This window comes from Coregonus clupeaformis, chromosome 26 (genome assembly GCF_020615455.1).
Source record: "Coregonus clupeaformis isolate EN_2021a chromosome 26, ASM2061545v1, whole genome shotgun sequence".
NCBI classification, from domain to species: Eukaryota; Metazoa; Chordata; class Actinopteri; order Salmoniformes; family Salmonidae; genus Coregonus; species Coregonus clupeaformis.
The window spans coordinates 21,696,335-21,720,190 of NC_059217.1; the positions used below are offsets into that span (position 1 = coordinate 21,696,335).

Genomic DNA, 23,856 nt, shown 5'->3' on the forward strand with positions numbered 1-23,856 from the left:
CGCTGTCACCGCCTCGGCCAGAAGAGAGACGTTGTCATCACTAAGTTCATAGGGGACTATGTGGAGGAGAACATGGTGAAGATTCAGAGGCAGATCTGGTGGAGAAGGCTTTCAGCCTCCCCAGCGAGAGGAAGACGTCACGTATAGATTATATCATGGAGCTCTAGAAGTCTGGCTGTTTAAAGACTGTTCGAAGAAGACTGTTATCACTGTTCTTTAATATCCTTTACGTTTAGAGGGAATGTTTTCCCATTTGTGGAACCAAACATACACACACACAACAATGGCCGTCTATTAGAGCGAGTGTATGTGGGAATAAAGTTTGTGACAAACCAGAAAAGGGGGGAAAAGTAATTACATTCTTCTGGAAATTTCCAGGGACCTCACAGTACCATATCATGATACTTATGTGCCGATGTAATATGTATTGCGATTCTCATGATTCGTACCATATGGTCAAGCTGCTCCCACAACAGCTCAATAGGGTTGAGATCCGGTGACTGTGCTGGCCACTCCATTATAGACGGAATACCAGCTGACTGCTTCTTCCCTAAATAGTTATTGCATAGTTTGGAGCTGTGCTTTGGGTCATTGTCCTGTTGTAGGAGGAAATTGGCTCCAATCAAGCGCCGTCCACAGGGTATGGCATGGCGTTGCAAAATGGAGATTTCTGATCAATTTGATGTTATTTGAATTGACTTTTTTTTTATTTTCTTTAGAAAACAAGGACATTTCTAAGTGACCCCAAACTTTTGAACGGTAGTGTATATATATACATTCAGTCTCTGATCTATACACAGTAATGTCAGTGTCTATACATTAGACCCAGAATGGCTTTTTGCCCACGCTGGCGCTGCAGACAGCTATATCGGTTCGCAGCGGCCCGGACTATTAAAGGCCCAGTGCACTACCTTTGTGCTTTTTCTACTTTTTATTCTGATTTTTCAGGGGGTGCTGCAGCACCCTCAGCACCCCTACTTCCCATCGCTATGGGTAGATATGTTCTACGTGTGCTATTCTATGCTTCCCATTCATTTTTTCCTTCACTTTTGGTTTTGTACACCAGCTTCAAACAGCTGAAAATACCATATTTTTGGTTATGGAAAATATATTTCACAGATGGTACAATGATTCTCTACACTATACTTTCTTGTTTTGTCACGTAAACTGAAATTAGGCTAACTATTAGAATTTTAGCAACCAGGAAATGGCAGAGCGATTTCTGCATGGTGCATCTTTAAGCAAATGTAAACCAATGCATAATGCCAAAGATTATGGATATACTGACAAGATACATGTCTCTCCGCCCTAACAATGGGAGTCATTGTCCACAAAGAAGCACGGCGGGCTGTCTAGCTCCAGCCTATCCATTCTTTGGATTGGTGGATACATCTAATTATTGTAATCCTTTTTTGAATATTCAATGAGGGTTGTTGTCGTTAACCGCCTTTATTCAATGAAGAGAGATGCTATGCTACTAGCCTCATGTCATGAACATGCATAGCGATCTCGAGACAACTCCAATATAAAGTGTTTTTTCTCAAAGTTGCCGGGATGTCACGTGTCCTACTCATATCAGTACACTCATAAGAACTTAAGCATTACCAAACTTCTATTAGATCAAATAAACCTCACATAGCAAATAAGCCATTAATTATTGTATTTACCAAATTTAACTCTCATTGACCTCCATTCAAAAAACTCCTTCTTTGGTGGGCGAAGCAACGAAAAATCGCCACCTGCTGGAGGGAGACAGATTTTCTGCCGAGTTGGGTCTCTCTCGTCTTCTTCCTCTCTGATAAGGCTCACCCCATGCAGCATTGCAGTCACACTTGCAACTCACTTTGGGTTTCAGTTACAAGCTAAAAACACCTGCTGTCACTAAAATCCAGAGTCCAATTCCCGAAGTGGAGATATGAAAAATGGCCTTCACCCAGTGATATTTAACTTCTACTGTTTATGTCTCATCATTGATTTTGTTCAATACATCTAACTACCTAGCTAAGTTAGCTAGCTAGGCTTTCATTACCCTTGTTTTAGTTAAAAACTCCAAAGGGTTGCCAAGGAAATCTTTTTCAGTTGGCTACAATAATTCCTGACGCTTGGTAAAGGTAGCTAATATTTTATCAGTTATCTTACCAGGAACATTGATGTTTATTTCAAAATGTTTAGTCCATCCTCATGATATTGCATTTATGTGAATAGGCCTACAGAAAATATGTTTGCATTCTAGTTGTGGTGATGAAATTCTAGTTCTTCTCATTCTATTAGTTCAATTTGTGCAACTGTAGATCATGACATCGCAACTCAGAATATTTCAGAAGATAGTTAAGTTTATTGCGGAATGTTGACAGTGTTCAGTATGTTTTCAGGAACAAATTAAATAAGTTGTTCATTCCTGGTGACGTGCTGTCAATAACCTGGAATTTAGACAAGAATGAGTTACGCTGAATAAACTAGAGATAAAATGACAATCTGAACATAATGTCACACTTATTCCAAGACACATTCTAACAAATGATAGAGAAATAACATTTTCATATACCAGAAATAACATTTTCATATACCAGAATAATTCTGCTCATTTGGATTTTCACCCATTGGCATATTGCTGGGCTCTCTGCAGTGTTCTGCTGTCTCTTGCTGGTGGCGTGCATGGGCCCTCACATTGAAGGTGGATGACATTGCATTCACAGATTCACTGTGGGGACCATACATGTGGACAGGATCATAGGCAAAACCCTGGGGCTGCATGGAGGATGGAGCAGGGAAAAGACAAGAGGCAACACCGTGAGTTGGGCTGTTGATCAGTGCATAGTGTGGAAGGATCACATCAGGGGCAGCCTGGCAGCAGCGATGGTCTGAGGGTTTGACTGGCATGTAGGCACCACTCATGGGGCAGAGGGTTTGAAACAAGCTGGCACGTATGGGATGGGAGCTGAACTGGGGCCCAAAGTCCTGGTGCATTGGCAAGTTGGCCTGGTCAGGGAGGTAGCCTTGCTCTTGCCCACGGCCAATCACAGTCCTAGATCCTCCTGGGCAAGCCACAGCTGTTGGCATCCTGGCCATAGACTCAGGGAGTGCCAGGTGGCAGAGTCTCCAGCTGCTACCACATGCTTCAGGTCTAACATACTGGCACTCTGGCATGGCCTCAGTAGGCGCTGTGTCACATGGCCTTTGTGAATCTACAGGGATGATAATAGAGGAGATTTGTTAGGGGGGTTAATGTCATATATTTATATTTAATATATTTCAGTCATTTAGCAGACGCTCTTATCCAGAGTGACTTACAGTTAGTGAGTGCATACATTTTTTTTTCTCATAAATAACAACATGAAAAGAGTGATGAACTACAATTGGTACATTAGGGTCGGTATGATATAAAAAAAAGAGCATACTATATTATCCTTTCACAACTACCTGCTATTTAACTTACCTGCTTCTCTGGACCAGCTGTGAATGAACTGGGGTTGTTGTGGTTGAACATACATCTGTGTCACTCCCATTATGCTTTGGGAGACCAATGGAATCATATATGGTGTTCTTCTGCTCTCCTCATTCACATGGAATGCTAGTGCATTCTGACCAGTGCACTGATACAGGTGGGCAACTGGGGCCTGGGGGAGTGGCAATGAAGGGGGTCTTGTTTCCTCCTGGGCCAAAAATGGGTAATAAAGCAGAGGGGCTGTTGTTTCCTGTGGAGCTGGTACAGATGGGTTTGGTAAACTGGGTGGCACAATAGAAGGGTACATTGATCGGAGGGCCTGTATTTCCTCTGCCTTGGAGAGAGGTGGGTCCATCAACTTGGAGGTCTTTGTTTCCTCTGGTTGTGAGGTGGCTGGGAACACCACACTGGGGGCTGTAATGGCCTGTGGCATTGAGATAGGTGGTGGACTAAGCAATGGGAGTGCTCCACTTTCTTGAGCAATGGAAATAGGCGGGAGCACCAAACTGAGTGTATTAGCCTCCTGTCCAGCTGAAATCGAAGAATACACTAAACTAGGAGCACTTATTCCTTCTGCTGCTGAAACACGTGGTGGCATGAAGGTGGGTGGGCCCATAACATTGAAGCCTGTCATCTCATCTGACACCTTGGGTAAAACACCAAAGTTCACCCCATTCATTTTATCCACTATCATCTCATTCATGTAGGGGTTGTAGGCATTTGCATCAGGTAATGCGTTATTTATGTCCATATGCTTGTAGGAAACATTTTCTCCAGGTGAAAGTGGATTCCAATCAAGTTGGGTTAAGACAGCCCTATTTCCACGACCAAAAAGCTGAGGGTCCTCAGTCATCACTAGGGGCGTGACCAATTTGGTGGCAGACTGATCTTTGACCACTTGCGATGGGGCTGTAGGCGGGGTGAAACAGGGTGTGCAGTCAGACTGGGCGTTGCCCGGGGCACCAGTGGCAGCACCACCATCTGCTGCTGTTTGAGCATTCCGCATTTTCTTACTGACTGATGAGTCTCTCTGAAACACTATGGTCTCCGGGACATTGTCTGACTGCACCACAATCATGTACTCACAGGGCACAGAAGGTGTCCTGATCAGAACAGCATTGGATATGAGATCGATCTCACTCAGTGGGACCCTCTCGAAGAGAGCTGACTCGGTTCGCCGGGTCCGGTCTGAAGCAGTAGAGTTGATGTCACAGTTAGCCATCATGCAGTCTGTGCTGGATTTCCTGCGGAAGATGACTACATCATCGGTCTGCTCTGCTGAGATGGGGTGAGGGGACATGTTAGAGATATCTGCCTGCAGAAGGCTCTGAAGGCCATAGTCATTGAGGTATTGGCTTGCTAGGGAATTTGCTTCTGCAGCTTCATTGGAGGCTGATAGACCAGGCAACGTTGTGACGGTGTACAGAATGTCCTGGCTGTGGATCCAGGGCTGCTCAGCATCCTGCTCCTCCACTCCTGGAATACTGGGAAGGGTTGGAAAAATCCCGGCCGGAGGGTAACCTCCACATGGTTGGACATATGGACCACCAGGAGAGACTGCTGTGGCACTTTCATTCTGAACTGCCAGTGGAGCAACATCAGTTCCAATGCCATGACTTGGAAACTTAGGCACTATAAGAGAAAAATAAATATGAGGGTCATGTTATTTGATTCTTGTCAGGTGTTAAATTGTAATTTCTTAAAAAGCCAGGAGATAGTCACATTTATTAATTTTATTACAATACTCTTCAGGTACCTGTTTTGGTACCTGGGCATGGCCTTATCATTATGGACTATTATCTAGTTAGGCCTACCTTTAGTTGCATTGAATTCTCTCACAAGGGCTTTGATAGCAAGAGTTGGATTTTCTGTACACAACACAGCAATGAAACATTTTACTTCAGTGTTCCCAACAGATTTCATGCTATGTTGAAAAAAACGAATGCTATTCTCCACAAACATGTGTACCTGTCCTGAAGCGCAAGAGCTCGACAAAGTAAAATTTAGCAAACTGTGAGATGTAATCTGGCTGTCTTTTCACTATGGCCCGACTGAGTCCTTCCAAAAGCGTCCTCAAACCCGGAGGCACGTTGACTTTGGAGGGATAGCTGTAGGACATCTCGCCTTTATTGGAGCATCACCTCATAGAGATAATTCTCCTGATGGGAAATATTATATTAATTAAATCAATCAAATATATCGGCCTATATTACTTTATATAAGGAACACGTCAGCTTCAGAGCCTTTTTCTTTTTTTAAGTGCAACTATAAAATGTAGGTTGACTGTGTTTCAACTTTTGTCTGAAAAGTAAATTAACTTACTCTGCGAAGAACCGTCCTCTTTTCAATTCACGTATTACAAATGCAAAGCAATATGATGTCACATTAATTTACCTAGAGGTAACAATGTAATAAATCGGTAAAACAATTTTCTAAATAGGCAGTTCGTCATAATAATGGGCGTGGCCCACACGGGAAAGGCATTATTATGCGTCAGTTTGAGATCACAATGCATGGCATCTGAAGTTGCCTCCCGCCACTTCCATATGGTGCCAACTGCGAACTAATCAAATAAACAGTTGTTTTTCATATGGGCATAAATTAAACCACAAGACTGATGTTATCGGCATAAAATATACTGAACAAAAATAAAAACGCAACATGCAACAATTTCAATGATTTTACTGAGTTACAGTTCATATAAGGAAATCAGTCAATTGAAATAAATTAATTAGGCCCTAATCTATGGATTTCACATGACTGGGCAGGGATCCAGTCATGGGTGGGCCTGGGAGGGCATAGGCCCACCCACTTGGCAGCCAGGCCCACCCACTGAAGAGCCAGGCCCAGACAATCAGAATGAGTTTTTACCCACAAAAAGGCTTTATTACAGACAGAAATACTCCTCAGCATACACCCCCCCCCCCCTTTTTTTTTTTTCTCAGCATATGGAACATTTCTGGGATTTTTTATTTCAGCTCATGAAACATGGGACCAACACTTTTCATGTTGCTTTATATTTTTGTTCAGTGTAGAAACAGCTCATTCGAAATGCTGGATTAATTGACAACCCTTTATTGAACAGTTTGTAGATCTCTTTAGACACCACACAGGACCACTCTGTTACAATTGAACAATCTCCACATCATCCTCTTCAACCTCACAACAAAGTGGATAGAGCACATTTCTAAGACAGCAATTTCCCGTTTTTTTGGTATACATATAATGAATTTCGCTCATATCATTACATGTCATTATAAGATACTTTGCTCTTACAGCTGTGGACTTACTTTATACCAGCACTTAATGGTAACACTCAGTAGTCAACACTTTTACATCACACGACATCTTACATCCCTTTACACAATCACAGGAGAAGATGGGAGGTCACTGACTGACTTTAGTATAGATAAAGAAAAGTGTTCATACCCATCCTTGAACATGAAAAAAAGAGTCCCACTTTAAATGAAACATAGCATTTTGAAGCCTTCAAGGCCTATCTATATAGATGCTTAAGAAATCATTCATAAGAATATGCCATTTTATATGAAGGGTGGAAAATAGTTATTCCTAATTTAGCAAGCACCAGATGTAAATACCATTTATATCACCCTTCATGTAGTATGAATTAAATACAATTTATATCACCCTTCATGTAGTATGAATTAAATACCATTTATATCACCCTTCATGTAGTATGAATTAAATACCATTTATATCACCCTTCATGTAGTATGAATTAAAGACTGTTTATATCACCCTTCATGTAGTATGAATTAAAGACTGTTTATATCACCCTTCATGTAGTATGAATTAAAGACTGTTTATATCACCCTTCATGTAGTATGAATTAAAGACTGTTTATATCACCCTTCATGTAGTATGAATTAAAGACTGTTTATGTCACCCTTCATGTAGTATGAATTTTCTAATTAATGATGTGTGCTATGTAGTGCTTGTACAAGTAGTTAAGCCTTTGTTATTCCTTTGAAGTGGGACAAAAACAAATGTAAACAAAGTTTGTGACAGCTTATCAAACCTCCAGTGTAAAGTTAGCACTCTTCTTGCATGCTTTTTATTGCTTGGTGACCATACCTCAGAGTGATTATGAAAAGAGTGATACAATGCCCTGCATTTTCAATTTAGTTTTTTACTGTCTTGAATGTTTCACTCGTCATCAGTGATGCCTGATAGAAAAGCCTGATCAAACTAAAACGACAGAATATCAAACGTTAATGTCCAGTTTGTATAGTAACCTAAAACCTACCATGATTATTACAATGCCTGTAGTTAATAAGGACCTTGTTGGATTTTGTTAAAAACCAGAGTAAATATGAATATAAATGTGTTCTGTTGTCATCCAAAGTATCTCAGGAAAAAAACTTTCTGATTCATAGTACACAGCGGTAGAAAATAAGCTTTCAGGTCCTTGGGTCACTAATAATACCCCTGCCATTGCATGCATAGTGCAGATCAATGCCCACTGCTTGTAAACTAAAATAAATAATCTATAACATTGTTTGGATATTGCATTGTGCAAAAATGTCACAATACATTTTATCTGTGCATGTTACTTGTAAGCTAATATGTGAATGTCAGAATGTAAAAGCAATTTCATACTATTCAGAATTCAAGGTACCTGATGCTAATATTACTAGTTTTCACTGCATGGTATGGTACACTATGTATGGCACACTGCGTAATACAATACTGCAAGGTAGCAGGCCACTAAGTTCTTGTCCCATAATTTTTGGGGTTGTTGTCACCATGAGATTTCACTAACACTTTCTCAATGCAGAAAAATGATATATTTATCAAAATGTTTGTTGGCATCATGACAAGCAAAGTAGGGCCATTTAATAAAGGACTAATTTCTGAAAAACCAGAGGCGATAACTGTATGGATATTGGTCAATAAGAGGGTACTACAGCAGCAGCAACAACTAATACAATCAATAACCTTTGTCTTGCCTTGTCACATGAGGCAAACACAAAGACAAAAACTTGGCAAATAACCATTTGACCACTTGATTATAGGTTATACTCAAACGTCTCTTGTACATGTCTTCCCAAGAATATGACAAGAACATAAAATACAAGGTTACTTATTGTTAACTGTACTGTTACTACCTGTGGTCAAGAAAACCTGAAATGAGAATAAGGTGTGCCTCTTCAAGAAGTTACTTGTATCCTATGTAACGTTATGTATGGTCCACAGAATGGAAGGAAGGTTTGCAGGGCTAAAACCCTCCAGTACATTAAGAAAAAAATGGTATTGACTATGAAATTGTTGGTTTATTGTATTTGGATGTGTAAAACATCGATCAGAAAAGGGGGAAAAAATGATTTTGTCTGATGAGTGTCATACTGTTGTTTTGAATGGCTTTCCCCGTATAATAAAAGCCATGCTTCCCGTATCGTCAAGTGCACAGCTGGAGACTGAGTCGTTGCATCATCATTATTCCTTCAGTGGTGGGCAGGGTCATTGAGGTACCACTTCCTTCAGCGAGGCCATGGCTGAGTGGATGCGCACGTGAAGTCTGTTCTCAAAGTCATAGCCTGCATAATCCTCCTGAGTGGCAGAGCAGAGAACAAATGATGACTTCACAATCAGAATGGACTGTGTTATGTAGTCATTTCAAACACAAGCGGAAATCCCTAACCATTCATATACATGTAATCTGATAACTGTACCTTTGCCTGAAGCAGAAATGCTCTCCCTTTTCCCACCGTCTGGACAGAAACACAATGCAAAAAACAACTCAATAGCTAATTGAGATAAATACTTTAAGTAAATGTTGGACACAAACACCCACATATACATAGATTACCGGTCAAAGTTTTAGAACATCTACTCATTCAAGAGTTTCTTTATTTTTACTATTTTCTACATTGTAGAATAATAGTGAAGGCATCAAAACTATGAAATAACAAATCAAAATATATTTTATATTTGAGATTCTTCAAATAGCTACCCTTTGCCTTGATGAGAGCTTTGCACACTCTTGGCATTCTCTCAACCAGCTTCACCTGGAATGCTTTTCCTAAAGTCTTGAAGGAGTTCCCACATATGCTGAGCACTTGTTGGCTGCTTTTCCTTCACTCTGCGGTCCGACTCATCCCAAACCATGTCAATTTGGTTGAGGTCGGGGGATTGTGGAGGCCAGGTCATCTGATGCAACACTACATCACTCTCCTTCTTGGTCAAATAGCTCTTACACAGCCTGGAGGTGTGTTGGGTCATTGTCCTGTTGAAAAACAAATTATAGTCCCACTTAGCCCAAACCAGATGGGATGGCGTAAGCTCGCAGAATGCTGTGGTAGCCATGCTGGTTAAGTGTGCCTTGAATTCTTAATAAATCACAGACAGTGTCACCAGCAAAGAACCACCACACCATAACATCTCCTCCTCCATGCTTTACGGCGGGAAATACACATGCGGAGATCATCCGTTCACCCACACTGCATCTCACAAAGACATGGCGGTTGGAACCAAAAATCTCCAATTTGGACTCCAGACCAAAGGACAAATTTCCACCGGTCTATTGTCCATTGCTCGTGTTTCTTGGCCCAAGCAAGTCTCTTCTTCTTATTGGTGTTCTTTAGTAGTGGTTTCTTTGCAGCAATTCAACCATGAAGGCCTGATTCACACAGTCTCCTCTGAACAGTTGATGTTGAGATGTGTCTGTTACTTGAACTCTGTGAAGCATTTATTTGGGCTGCAATTTCTGTGGCTGGTAACTCTAATGAACTTATCCTCTGCAGCAGAGGTAACTCTGGGTCTTCCATTCCTGTGGTGGTCCTCATGAGAGCCAGTTTCATCATAGCGCTTGATGTTCTAAAACTTTTGACCGGTAGTGTATACGCACAGATTGTCTGAGTTGAGATATTCTCACCTCTGGCTGGGCGAGCAGGACACATCCAAGCTCATAGCAGGAGTATGGCTGCACATAAGAGTTGGTTTGTCGACCAAACACATCTCTGGCAGCCAGCTGGAACGACTAGATGGGAGGAGAAAGACCAAAGGAAAATCTAATGATATAATTCATCACAAATACATAGTGAGTTACATAATTGCTTGTACTGGCATAAGATAACGTAATGACAGTACAATAATGTGCTCGGGAACATATTATCTAATTACCTGGATAGCATCTTTATTATTTCCATGACATTTGTGGATGGAACCGAGAAGGAGGTTTTTCAGACCTCTGCACGATCCGTCATCCACACTCTGTAACACTAAAAAGAGAGGGGACAATGGACTCTATTTAATCCGTATTGTGGACGTTCAGAGCTAAAGCCCAATTTAAATATAAAGGCTGTGTTCCCGCGTTGGCGGTGTAGACATTGTTAATGTTGTAAATGGCTATTGTAGCTGGAAACGGCAGACACCTCACAGGTCCTCAACTGGCAGCTTCATTAAATAGTACCCGCAAAACACCAGTCTCAACGTCAACAGTGAAGAGGCGACTCCGGGATGCTGACCTTCTAGGCAGAGTTGCAAAGAAAAAGCCATATCTCAGACTGCCCATCTTAATCTTTTCTTTTTATTGGCCAGTCTGAGATACGGCATTTTCTTTGCAACTCTGCCTAGAAGGTCAGCATCCCTAGACTAGACACTAGACACGAATGTATTTGTCCTCTTGCTCAGTTGTGCACCGGGGCCTCTCACTCCTCTTTCTATTCTGGTTAGAGCCAGTTTGCGCTGTTCTGTGAAGGGAGTAGTACACAGCGTTGTACGAGATCTTCAGTTTCTTGGCAATTTCTCGCATGGAATAGCCTTCACTTCTCAGAACAAGAATAGACTGACGAGTTTCAGAAGAAAGTTATTTGTTTCTGGCCATTTTGAGCCTGTCATCGAACCCACAATTGCTGATGCTCCAGATACTCAACTAGTCTCAAGAAGGACAGTTTTATTGCTTCTTTAATCAGCACAACAGTTTTCAGCTGTGCTAACATAATTGCAAAAGGGTTTTCTAATGATCAATTAGCCTTTTAAAATGATAAACTTGGATTAGCAAACACAACGTGCCATTGGAACACAGGACTGATGGTTGCTGATAATGGGCCTCTGTACGCCTATGTAGATATTCCATTACAAATCTGCCGTGTCCAGCTACAATAGCCATTTACAACATTAACAATGTCTACACTGTATTTCTGATCAATTTGATGTTATTTTAATGGACAAAAAAAATGCTTTTCTTTAGAAAACAAGGACATTTCTAAGTGACCCCAAACTTTTGAATGGTAATGTATTTCTATCGCTCAATCTGAAATTATTCAGCGATACAGATTGAACAGAGCTCAATGTCTCAAACACAGAAATGGTCAAATACTTCACAACATTTAGTAAAGTGGTTTCCACCCCATTGTGTCATAGGAAACTCCTTGACTAGGAGATCCAGTCTTCTCTTTATGAAGCACAAGCCCCCTCTGATAAAGCTCCAGCCCTTACACTGATTCATGAGCTGCAGTTTGGAGGAGGAGCAGTTGGGCAGAGCCTTCCACAGGTAAAGCACCTCTATGACTCCCAGAATGCACAGCTCTCTGGTGGGAGACATCTTCCTCAGTCTCTCTGCCTGCAGTAGGGTGGGGGCAGAGAAGCCAAGGTAGAGAAATGGAGAGGGTTCATGGTTATTAGTTTCACAAAGAGTGCATAAAGATATGGTCAATACATTTGGATGAAAATGACCCACCCGCTTGAGGGCAAACTGCTCAATCTGATTGTTCTTCCTCTTGAACAGTTTCTGGACATCTTTGAAGACATCCTTGGCACCATCCAAGTCCCCTGCAGCTCCCTGACATACTTTAACAGGGAGGGGTGGAGGGGTTTAGAGTGTGAGATAATTTTGAGAAGATGATGATGATGACGATGAAAATCAATGGTCCACAGGTTCCTGGGGCAGTGGCTCTCTCACCTCCAGTCAGGTAGGCATAGTAACACTGTGACCACCGGGACTCATTCTTCAGCCTCTCAAACGACCTGAACGCATCCTCAAAGTTCATCTCGATCATACTGCACCAGCCTGAAGTCAAGACAAGACAAATGGGTACAACAGAGGGATTTGGCTCTCAGCAACTGTAAACTGAATGTACCTGATGAGTGTTTGCATGTGTGGGTGCTCATTTGAAAGTTGCCATGCATGCATGTCAGGGAAACACGTACCGATTTCATAGAGACACACGTGCTGAATCTCTCTTTGGTCTGATGCGAGCTCTAGTGCATCATGGAAGGACACCAGAGCACTGTTAATTTGGCACTGGAGATAGATGAGATAGAGATAGCATCACTTGACACAATTACGAGCTACTAGGGTCCTATAAAATCCGCAACGAGGAGAACACGGACGGAATCATGGAATCCAGAAATTAAAATGGAATTCAGCAATATTAAAAAATGTATTGAAAATGTATTAATTAGCCCAGGTTTATCATAACACAAACAAAATGCAACTTTCTAAATAGGCAAAGAGAATTCCCCGTCTGTGTATGTGCGGTGCGTGCCACTTTGTGTAGCCGTTAGCGATGATGCTAATGAAAAGTCTTCTAGTAAATGGAAAGGCTTTCCCAAAAACCTTCTCAATTAATGTTAACTACAAAGTAGCCTATGCTTACCTGGCAGAATTATATCATGATTATCTGCATAAATCCAGTGGGTACTTAATAATAATATAATAATAATAATAATAATAATAATAATAATAATATTAATAAGCCATTTAGCAGATGCTTTTATCCAAAGCGACTTACAGTCATGTGTGCATAAATTTTTACGTATTATACTTGTTTTGCAAACTCTACCATCACTCTACCAAACAACAACCTCTTGCAAGGTGAGTGCTGGAATTAAAGGGCAACTACATCTAAAAATCAACATTTCTAAAAAATTATCCAGACCTCAAAAGTAGTCTCCTGATGTGGTTTAAGCATTGTTGTGGATTTAGGACATCCAATTTAGTTGTTTTCTATTAAGACAGTGTGATTTTGAGAGTGAAAAACAGTGAAAAACAGGGGAAAACGGAAACCTGGAAAAACAAAAACGGAGGAAACGGAATTTGGGAAAAAACAAAACGGAACCAGGCAAGAAAATCTAATGGATTTTATAGGGCCCTAAGCTACTAAGAGCTACAACAACTTACTGTATTGTACAATGCTAAGCGGCAACAGACTGTTATTTCACCGTCCACTGACCCCATCGTGCTCACCTCTAACCTCTGAACCCGTCCTTTAAAGAACATGAAGAGGGAGGAATTGGGGTAGACCACAGCCTTCCTCTGCAGAATGGCCTTGGCTTCCTCCAGGCCTGCCTGAGTGGCAGAACCATCCAGAGCAAAGAAAGGCAGCACTACCGTGTGGTACCACAGGAGGGCCAATCTGGGCAGAGGAGAGAGGATGCAATCGGGTTTATTTGTGAGACAATTCAAGATGTTTTTATTAAATATCGATTACTGTACATTCAAGTTTGTTAGATAGTTAATATGCAACAGTTAACATGAAACATTGACTTTCTTGACAAAGAAAAGCTTTGTGAAGATGGCGTATAGAACAAAATTGAACCCCACTGCAGTAATTTGGTAAAACACCATCTCAATTTCATGAATAGCAAATGGTAGTTTCTGTCTCAGGGCCTTTTTTCACCACTAGACATTCTAATAAGCATGCGCATGATTATTGCTATTCTTAGGTCTACTAGTCATGAGTATTGAACCATTCAACTGCCACTGGCAGCATGCAATTGTACTCAATGTGTCCTCAATTCTCTATGACTTCAAATATTCCATTTGACATATTTTACAACAAACACCTGTCCCTGGTTTCCTGTATTATACAATGAATAAATACCCTATGATTATAACATGCCATTATGATACTTATGAGATATTACAGAACAGATGGCCATGTATGAGACAGCAGGAACAAGCACTGTGCCAAGAGCTGGGAAAGAGATGAGCTGGAACACATCAGCAGAATAACAAAACACGTCACCCCCAATCAAATCAACATCAAGACCTGTGCTCTGACTTTCTATCAAATGATGACATCATATCTACATACAGTGCCTTCGGAAAGTATTCAGACCCCTTCCCGTTTTCCACATTTTGTTACGTTACGTTACAGCCTTATTCTAAAATGGATTAAATACAAAAAATTCCTCAGCAATCTACACACAATACCCCCTAATCACAAAGTGAAAACAGTTTAAAATGTTTGCTAATTTATTAAAAATAAAAAACGGAAATACCTTATTTACATAAGTATTCAGACCCTTTGCTATGAGACTCGAAATTGAGCTCCAGTGCATCCTGTTTCCATTGACCATCCTTTAGATGTTTCTACAACTTGATTGGAGTCCACCTGTGGTAAATTAAATTGATTAGACATGATTTGGAAAGGCACACACCTGTCTATATAAGGTCCCACAGTTGACAGTGCATGTCAGAGCAAAAACCAAGCCATGAGGTCGAAGAAATTGTCCGTAGAGCTCCAAGACAAGATTGTGTCGAGGCACAGATCTGGGGAAGGGTACCAAAACATTTCTGCAGCATTGAAGGTCCCCAAGAACACAGTGGCCTCCATTAATCTTAAATGGAAGAAGTTTGGAACCACCAAGACTATTCCTAGAGCTGGCACCCCGGCCAAACTGAGAAATCGGGGGAGAAGGGCCTTGGTAAGAAGAACCCGATGGTCACTCTGACAGAGCTCCAGAGTTCTGTGGAGATGGAAGAACCTTCCAGAAGGACAACCATCTCTGAAGCACCTTTATGGTAGAGTGGCCAGACGGAAGCCACTCCTCAGTAAAAGGCACATGACAGCCCGCTTGGAGTTTGCCAAAAGGCACCTAAAGTACTCTCAGACCACGAGAAACAAGATTCTCTGGTCTGATGAAACCAAGATTTAACTCTTTGCTCTGAATGCCAGGCGTCATGTCTGGAGGACATCTGGCACCATCTCGACGGTGAAGCATGGTGGTGGCAGCATCATGCTGTGAAGATGTTTTTCAGCGGCAGGGACTGGGAGACTTGTCAGGATCGAGGGAAAGATGAACGGAGCAAAGTACAGAAAGATCCTTGATGAAAGCCTGCTCCAGAGCGCTCAGGACCTCAGACTGGGGCGAAGGTTCACCTTCCAACAGGACAACGACCCTAAGCACACAGCCAAGACAACGCAGGAGTGGCTTCGGGACAAGTCTCTGAATGTCCTTGAGTGGCCCAGCCAGAGCCCAGACGTGAACCCGATCGAACATCTCTGGAGAGACCTGAAAATAGCTGTGCAGCTATGCTCCCCATCCAACCTGACAGAGCTTGAGAGGATCTGCAGAGAAGAATGGGAGAAACTCCCCAAATACAGGTGTGCTAAGCTTGTAGCGTCATAACCAAGAAGACTCGAGGCTGTAATCGCTGCCAAAGGTAGATTACAAAATACTGAGTAAAGGGTCTGAATACTTATGTAAATGTGATATTTCAGTTGTTTATTTGTTATACATTTGCTAAAATTGATAAAAAATCTGTTTTTGCTTTGTCATAATGGGGTATTGTGTGTAGATTGATGTTTTTTTTTTTTGTAAATCAATTTTAGAATAAGGCTGTAACGTAACAAAACGTGGAAAAAGTCAAGGGGTCTTAATATTTTCAGAATGCACTGTATATATCAGCTCATTCAAGCAGTAAAAATAACTCTGACTGTGACCTGAACATTATGAACATACAGTGCTATGAAAAAATATTTGCCCCCTTTCTAATTTTCTCTACTTTTGCATATTTGTGATACTGAATGTTATCAGATCTTCAACCAAAACCTAATATTAGATAAAGGGAACATAAGTGAACAAATAACACAACAATTACATATTTATTTCATAAACAAAGTTATGCAACACCCAATTCACCTGTGTAAAAAAGTAATTGCCCCCTTACACTCAATAACTGGTTGTGCCACCTTTAGCTGCAATGACTCCAACCAAATGCTTCCTGTAGTTGTTGATCAGTCTATCACGTCTCTGTGGAGGAATTTTGGCCCACTCTTCCATGTAGAACTGCTTTCACTCAGTGACGTGTGGGTTTTCAAGCATGAACTGCTTGTTTTAAGTTCTGCCACAACATCTCAATTGGGATTAGGTCTGGACTTTGACTAGGCCATTCCAAAACTTATAATTTGTTGCTTTTTCGCAATTTTCATGAAGACTTGATTGCTTCAGCTTCAGCTCACAGACGGATGGTCTGACATTCTCCTGTAGAATTCTCAAACATAACTTTGTTTATGAAATAAAAATGTAATTGTTGTGTTATTTGTCCACTTATGTTCCCTTTATCTAATATTAGGTTTTGGTTGAAGATATGATAACATTCAGTATCACAAATATGCAAAAGTAGAGAAAATTAGAAAGGGGGCAAATACTTTTTCATAGCACTGTAATCCCTTTCCTTCTCCCATTACTTGAATGTCATTCCCTTCAGTTATGAGTAAGGGTTTGATTCAATCCGTAGCGCTTCAGTTCAGCGTTATAGCGCGATTGAAATTCCGATTGAGCTGACATATGCAGCGTTTACGGTGAATGCAGTCTCCGCTAACGTGGGAACATTGCCTTTAAATGTCAATCGCACTACAACGCAGATCTTCAGCGCTACGGACTGAATCGAACCCTCTCTCTCTCTCTCTTTCCTTGCACTTCTAAGAAGTTATTTAATACTCCTACTCACGTAGCTAGCGGGGCCTTCATGTCCTTACTCTCACTGGCATAGATGAGGGAGGACAGACCCTGGAGACGATCGCCAGGGAAACCCAGCAGGTTGATGATCTTGAGCAGGTGTGGTGGTACCATGGAGATACAGAGATGGAAAAGGCCGTAGCCGAAGCTGACGGAGCCCTTGAGTCGGTCCAGGGCCTCTGCAGTCACAGCACCCTCCACTGGGGTGTTGTGGTTGGCCTGGTCTGAGGACAGGTCCTCCTCCTGGGAGGAACAGCGCCTCACACAGGTCTCCTGCAGCTGACTGATGTCACTGTGGCACTTATTGTACATCTTCCAGGCCTTACGGAGGATCCAGCCTCCTTTGATGTACGCTGTTGAGGAGAAGATACTGTAAGAGTCAGTCCAGTCAAATCCAGTTAACACTCATGATTCCTATTTTACTTGCAGATTTTTCCCAAAATCAGTAGACTAGTAATAATCATATTACATATAATTGAATAGAAAATGTATCAAAACAATACATACTGTATTGCTATCAAGCAAGCTACAGTACATTAGTAATTTAATGATTGTGGATTCAACAAATGATAAATTACATGAGAGCTCCTGCTTGACGAAGGAGAGCACAGCGAGGTAGACCTGGCAGTCGGCCACAATGATCTGTCGCTGCAGACGGTCCACAACCACGACCCCTGACCTCTGGGACTCCAACTGACAGACAGAAACACACAGTAGTCTGGTCATTCTCTGATCAACACTCAGCTAAACCATCAGCCAGTCCAGCTACGTAATGAAGAAGGCCCCTGTGTTGATCATAAACAGGTATCCATTCTATTTCAGAGAGTTTCTAATTACATTGAGTGTGGGATTGACATGATCTCATAGTTGCCAATATCATTAAGCTCAAAATAGAAGATCATGGCTTTGATTCTTGATACTGATACAGCTGGAAACAATGTGATGGTGTACAGTGAGGGAAAAAAGTATTTGATCCCCTGCTGATTTTGTATGTTTGCCCACTGACAAAGAAATGATCAGTCTATAATTTTAATGGTAGGTTTATTTGAACAGTGAGAGACAGAATAACAACAAAAAAATCCAGAAAAACGCATGTCAAAGATGTTATAAATTGATTTGCATTTTAATGAGGGAAATAAGTATTTGACCCCCTCTCAATCAGAAAGATTTCTGGCTCCCAGGTGTCTTTTATACAGGTAACAAGCTGAGATTAGGAGCACACTCTTAAAGGGAGTGATCCTAATCTAAGCTCGTTACCTGTATAAAAGACACCTGTCCACAGAAGCAATCAATCAGATTCCAAACTCTCCACCATGGCCAAGACCAAAGAGCTCTCCAAGGATGTCAGGGACAAGATTGTAGACCTACACAAGGCTGGAATGGGCTACAAGACCATCGCCAAGCAGCTTGGTGAGAAGGTGACAACAGTTGGAGTGATTATTCGCAAATGGAAGGAACACAAAAGGACTGTCAATCTCCCTCGGCCTGGGGCTCCATGCAAGATCACACCTTGTGGAGTTGCAATGATCATGAGAACGGTGAGGAATCAGCCCAGAACTACACGGGAGGATCTTGTCAATGATCTCAAGGCAGCTGAGACCATAGTCACCAAGAAAACAATTGGTAACACACTACGCCGTGAAAGACTGAAATCCTGCAGCACCCGCAAGGTCCCCCTGCTCAAGAAAGCACATATACAGGGCCGTCTGAAGTTTGCCAATGAACATCTGAATGATTCAGAGGAGAACTGGGTGAAAGTGTTGTGGTCAGATGAGACCAAAATCAAGCTCTTTGGCTTCAACTCAACTCGCCGTGTTTGGAGGAGGAGGAATGCTGCCTATGACCCCAAGAACACCATCCCCACCGTCAAACATGGAGGTGGAAACATTATGCTTTGGGGGTGTTTTTCTGCTAAGGTGACAGGACAACTTCACCGCATCAAAGGGACGATGGACGGCGCCATGTACCGTCAAATCTTGGGTGAGAACCTCCTTCCCTCAGCCAGGGCATTGAACATGGGTCGTGGATGGGTATTCCAGCATGACAATGACCCAAAACACGGCCAAGGCAACAAAGGAGTGGCTCAAGAAGAAGCACATTAAGGTCCTGGAGTGGCCTAGCCAGACTCCAGACCTTAATCCCATAGAAAATCTGTGGAGGGAGCTGAAGGTTCGAGTTGCCAAACGACAGGCTCGAAACCTTAATGACTTGGAGAAGATCTGCAAAGAGGAGTGGGACAAAATCCCTCCTGAGATGTGTGCAAACCTGGTGGCCAACTACAAGAAACATCTGACCTCTATGATTGCCAACAAGGGTTTTGCCACCAAGTACTAAGTCATGTTTTGCAGAGGGGTCAAATACTTATTTCCCTCATTAAAATGCAAATCAATTTATAACATTTTTGACATGCGTTTTTCTGGATTTTTTTGTTGTTATTCTGTCTCTCACTGTTCAAATAAACCTACCATTAAAATTATAGACTGATCATGTCTTTGTCAGTGGGCAAACGTACAAAATCAGCAGGGGATCAAATACTTTTTTCCCTCACTGTATAACCAGCAGATATCAAGACAGAACTATGCATGTTACATGACCAATCCCACTGGGCACGTCTATTCCACATTGGTTAAATGTAATTTCCTTGAAATAACGTGGAAACAGCGTTGATTCAACCAGTGTGTGCCCAGTGGAATGTTGGGATATCCTAAACATAAATGCTCCATGTAAACGAAACATTTCTGCCTGTCTGTCTGTCTGTCTGTAATCAGTTGCCAACTCACACTCTTCTTGATCTTGTTCCTGATTGTCTCTATGACTCCAACGTTGTCACTCTCACACAGCTTCTCCGTGGTCCTCAGGTCGTCACACGCCGTCTGCATCTTCTCCTCCTCAAAGGTCATCATGGCATTCTGCACCCCCACACATACACAACAACAAACACATTGGAGCTTTCCAGCTAACGCTGGCACAGAGAAAACACTCATGCAAGTAATTAAAGAAATAAGTACCAGATTTTATTAATAATAGGACCAGATTTTGATTTAATTGGGGTGTATTATGAACAAATGTGTGGTAATCGGATTGAAGGAGGATTATACCACAGGGGTTACACAATGGTTTCACAAAGCAGGCACAGGACAAAGAGCTCTTTCTAGGCCATAGCACACGGAGGAACACAGTGACAACCAGAACCTATTGTGTGTTACGTGTGAGAGCCACACTGGCTTGGTCAAGAATCTCTTTGTTCAGTTGCCTTTTATCAAACTGTTAGTCAAAGACATGCAATGTATGCCCTCATCCTTATATAAATATGTGGTTTGAATTTCAGATTAATTGAATGCTTTTTCATTTGTACAACTGTAAGGCCCTCTATGCATCAGTGGCCTGTTTGTGTTGTCATTGACCCAACCCCACACACTATCCTTCCAAGCGTTTGCTATTGCATGGGAGGGCAGAGGAGGATGACATTATCTCTCGCTTCATGGTGCTCCGACTCTGACATGAGGGGCAGTGACAGGGGGCTGTTTCGTGACCATGCTGCAGAAAATCTCGGTTTCCTTCACTCTCTCCTCACTGACCAATAAGGCGACAAACACATCACTGCAGCAGAGAGAGAGAGAGCGAGGGTATCCACAGCAAAATGCTTTGATGAGCTGAAGATGCATCCATTATGGTAATGGTTCAAAAATTAGGGGAAATGGACAATAGTGATCACGATGATGTAATCCATTACACAAATTGGGTCACGTCAAGTCCTGACACCTCATCACTGTATGGTTTATGATGGTGTAACGTTGCACACTAACATTGTTAGGATGAGTCATTCCATTTGCCCTCTCTCTTAGCTTGCATGCTTGTAGTGATGTCATGAGAGAGAATGTCATTAGAGGTAGGACGTGAACCACCACCAGGGAAGTAAGCTAGAGGTCATGGCAACCAAGGGGTCATGACAAAACACCTGTCCTGCAGTCAAGATGCAGTCTGAGGAAACTCACCAGGAAGCTGACAAAACTGGCCCCAAAGCTCATCAGCGGACTGTGAGTCCTGAAGAGAAAGGACAACATAGAGTTAATGGAAGGGAGCGATAGACACAGAGGCTGCATTTAGACAGGCAGCCCAATTCTGATATTTTTTCATTCATTTGTCCAATCTGACCAATCAGATCTGAAAAAGATCTGATGTGAAAAGATCTGTTGACCAATTTCTGAAAAAAAAGATCAGAATTGGGCTGCCTGTGTAAACGCAGCCAGAGAGAGCGATTGAGACATTTACTTCTGCCTCATACCAAACATAATTCAAGAAAGCAGAGAAATGGTAGTCAGTGTCACTTGAGTATCGACTAGGTAAAGGGTATGTTACTAATGATAACTAACTAAAGGAAACAACATCAGAATTGATTATCAATAATCATACTGAAATTGTTATAAAAATAACCATGCACATCTTAGCCACTACTAAGAATCAGATCTGTTTTCACACATAGTGCTTTACAGAGGGACATTCAGTCCGTTCCTCTGTCTCAGCATCATCAGCGACTCATGGAGGGAGAAAGGCTTGATTAACCAGAAAGCTAAAATTAGCACAGTAAGTGGCAGTTTCTCCTGTTGGCACAAACAGAGCTGGATTGCTGTGAGTGCAGTGCACTACCCTTCCATTTCTCAGTCACCATTACCCATTCAACTGTTGTTTGGAATGTCAGGGCCATGCTGGAGTGCATAGACTACTATTTAATTTCCTGTTTTGGGGTTAGTCTATGAATGGGGATTGTTTCAAGAGACAAGGATATATTTACATTTAGACTCAAATTTAGATTTACATTATATGTTAAACCAACTCAGTAGCATTCATCTGCAGCTTTAAGATGAAATAGAGGGTAAAGTAAATGATACATAACCATAGCCACTGGTGCAAAAATAATTAAAAGGCCAATTATGCCTAACCATGGTAATATCCTGTTTGGCACCAGTGAGTTCTGCCAAAGAGAACAAATGGCCTTTGTGTTGGACTTGGACAGTGTGTTTGGGGAATTACTGATGGCCAGTGAGACTATAATTGTCATGATTGTATAGGTAAAGCAATATGATGCACCTATACCTACATACTGTAGGATCAGTGATCACCTCAAATTGGAAGGGTTATTACAAGTATTTGAACAGGGCCTTGAAAACAGGTTGGTACAGTTAATCTGATGTTTGAGCACACAAAGGCACACCCTTTAAATGAATCACCTGTGCAATTCAAATAATTATGTAGCCTAATACAGGGTTTCCCAAACTCGATCCTGGGGTCCCCCGCAGATGCACGTTTTGGTTTTTGCCCTAGCACTACACAGCTGATTTAAATAATCAAAGCTTGATGATGAGTTGGTTATTTGAATCAGCTGTGTCGTGGTAGGGCAAAAACCAAAACGTGCACCCAGGGGGGGCCACAGGACTGAGTTTGGGAAAGTCTGGCCTAATAGGCTGCTGTGGGCAATGAGATCTGATGACCAAATATCACTATAGGCTTACATTTTATGAAATTATAAAGGCCAGGAAAAATATCTCACCTGTATTTTCTGAAAAGCTCGTCGCTCTCCTTGAATCCGTTGTTGAGAAGCATGTTGATACCCTGAAGAGCGAGCTCAGCATCATCTATGTGCTCAGCTTTATCCTCTACCTGCTGCTGCTTGGACTGCTCTGGACCCGCCATTGTTTATGCCTATCGTCTGCTGAATATAATTAATAAATTCAACACAGGCCTAAATGTGGTTTCAAAATGATTCTTCCCCGTAGACTATCCCACCTTGGTTATTGATGATGGGACTGAGCCGACATATCCTTGCAAATGAGGTGAGAGACGCGTCTTTTCGGCGAAAATTCTGAAGCTGTTACACCGCAAATCGACCACCGGTAAATGAATCATCGGCGCGCATCCAACTTCAAGGTTCGTCCAAATGCACCAAAGGCGCTATTTACATGCTATTTCTATGATTAAACTACGTGTACATTCATTCAGACGTTTTGCTATCTTGTCTGCCGCACGCAATGATCGTCGTCAGTCGAAAAAATGGTTGTCGTCATAACGTTGGCTATAGCTTTGGCCTAGGTATATACAGGTTCTGGGAGGTTCCAAAGATGAAGCCTGCTGTGGTAAATCAGCATCCTGCCATTGCACCGTCTGCTAGCCCTGCCTGTGCCTGCTGCCTATTTCCTCTCATCAGTACCCTTTCCAAATATGTCCTGCTCTGCCTCAAGAGTCCAGTCCTTTGAGCAGATTTGACGACAGCAACAACCTTTCACCTCACAGCCAGCCAATAAGCGCGCACTTGACTGCGAGCTTCAGAACAACAGCAGTGCACTGTCACATCAGAGCATACGCCTACAAACACATTCTCACAGTCTTCATCGTTGAAAGGAAAATGTTAATATTTAGCAAGAAGGCATGCAGCTTGCAAAAACTATGAAAGATATCCTCAGCAAAATGTGCAAACGTGCCTAACTTCAGTTTATTTCAACTCTCAGGCTTGAGTTTAGAATAAGATATCTAATTTAAATATATATATATATATATATATATCATGTATCCACCTCTTTGATGTTCCTTTCTCCCAGAATTGCAAGTGCAGACGGGTGCTGGTGTGATGTGCAGTGAGGTATGTGACAAGGGTGTGTCCCCAACTAGGAAAATAATAAACAAACAAAGGGATCCAGTATATTGAA

General features: G+C 41.9%; 2 protein-coding genes across 3 annotated transcripts; both read right to left on the reverse strand.

Annotated features, from left to right (window-relative positions):
• Window positions 1–2,335: 2,335 nt before the first annotated feature.
• LOC121539897 lies at window positions 2,336–5,836 on the reverse strand. Its single transcript, XM_041848546.1, has 6 exons — window positions 5,768–5,836; window positions 5,414–5,604; window positions 5,260–5,313; window positions 3,437–5,077; window positions 2,568–3,185; window positions 2,336–2,420 (listed from the first exon to the last, which is right to left on the reverse strand). The coding sequence occupies exons 2-6, from the start codon at window positions 5,562–5,564 to the stop codon at window positions 2,413–2,415; spliced, it is 2,472 nt and encodes an 823-aa protein (XP_041704480.1). The 5' UTR covers window positions 5,565–5,604; window positions 5,768–5,836; the 3' UTR covers window positions 2,336–2,412.
• Window positions 5,837–6,504: 668 nt separating this feature from the next.
• LOC121540281 (tetratricopeptide repeat protein 39C-like) lies at window positions 6,505–23,443 on the reverse strand. 2 transcript variants are annotated; one of them, XM_041849039.2, is made up of 15 exons: window positions 22,940–23,443; window positions 22,704–22,862; window positions 21,151–21,199; window positions 19,936–20,064; window positions 17,734–17,848; window positions 17,148–17,508; window positions 13,656–13,824; window positions 12,617–12,710; window positions 12,369–12,476; window positions 12,147–12,256; window positions 11,906–12,029; window positions 10,589–10,686; window positions 10,341–10,445; window positions 9,139–9,177; window positions 6,505–9,016 (listed from the first exon to the last, which is right to left on the reverse strand). In XM_041849039.2, exons 2-15 carry the CDS (start codon window positions 22,844–22,846, stop codon window positions 8,927–8,929), a joined length of 1,734 nt encoding a protein of 577 aa, XP_041704973.1. In that variant the 5' UTR covers window positions 22,847–22,862; window positions 22,940–23,443; the 3' UTR covers window positions 6,505–8,926. The 2 variants fall into 2 exon arrangements, with proteins under 2 accessions (XP_041704973.1, XP_041704974.1); XM_041849040.2 differs by having other exon boundaries at window positions 22,704–22,865.
• Window positions 23,444–23,856: the final 413 nt, after the last annotated feature.

Bases quoted from the DNA above. Each gene is read 5' to 3' on its own strand.
- LOC121540281 (XM_041849039.2), bottom strand. From the start codon at position 22,846: ATGGCGGGTCCAGAGCAGTCCAAGCAGCAGCAGGTAGAGGATAAAGCT. The intron at 10,687-11,905 runs GTAAGGGCTGGA...CTCTCTTTTTAG, and splicing joins ACTGCAGCTCATGAATCAGT to TGTTACAGAGTGTGGATGAC. The intron at 9,178-10,340 runs GTGAGAATATCT...GTTTCTGTCCAG, and splicing joins TCCTGCTCGCCCAGCCAGAG to ACGGTGGGAAAAGGGAGAGC.
- LOC121539897 (XM_041848546.1), bottom strand. From the start codon at position 5,564: ATGTCCTACAGCTATCCCTCCAAAGTCAACGTGCCTCCGGGTTTGAGG. The intron at 5,078-5,259 runs GTAGGCCTAACT...TTTCTCTTATAG, and splicing joins AGAATTCAATGCAACTAAAG to TGCCTAAGTTTCCAAGTCAT. The intron at 3,186-3,436 runs GTAAGTTAAATA...TCATCCCTGTAG, and splicing joins CAGCTGGTCCAGAGAAGCAG to ATTCACAAAGGCCATGTGAC.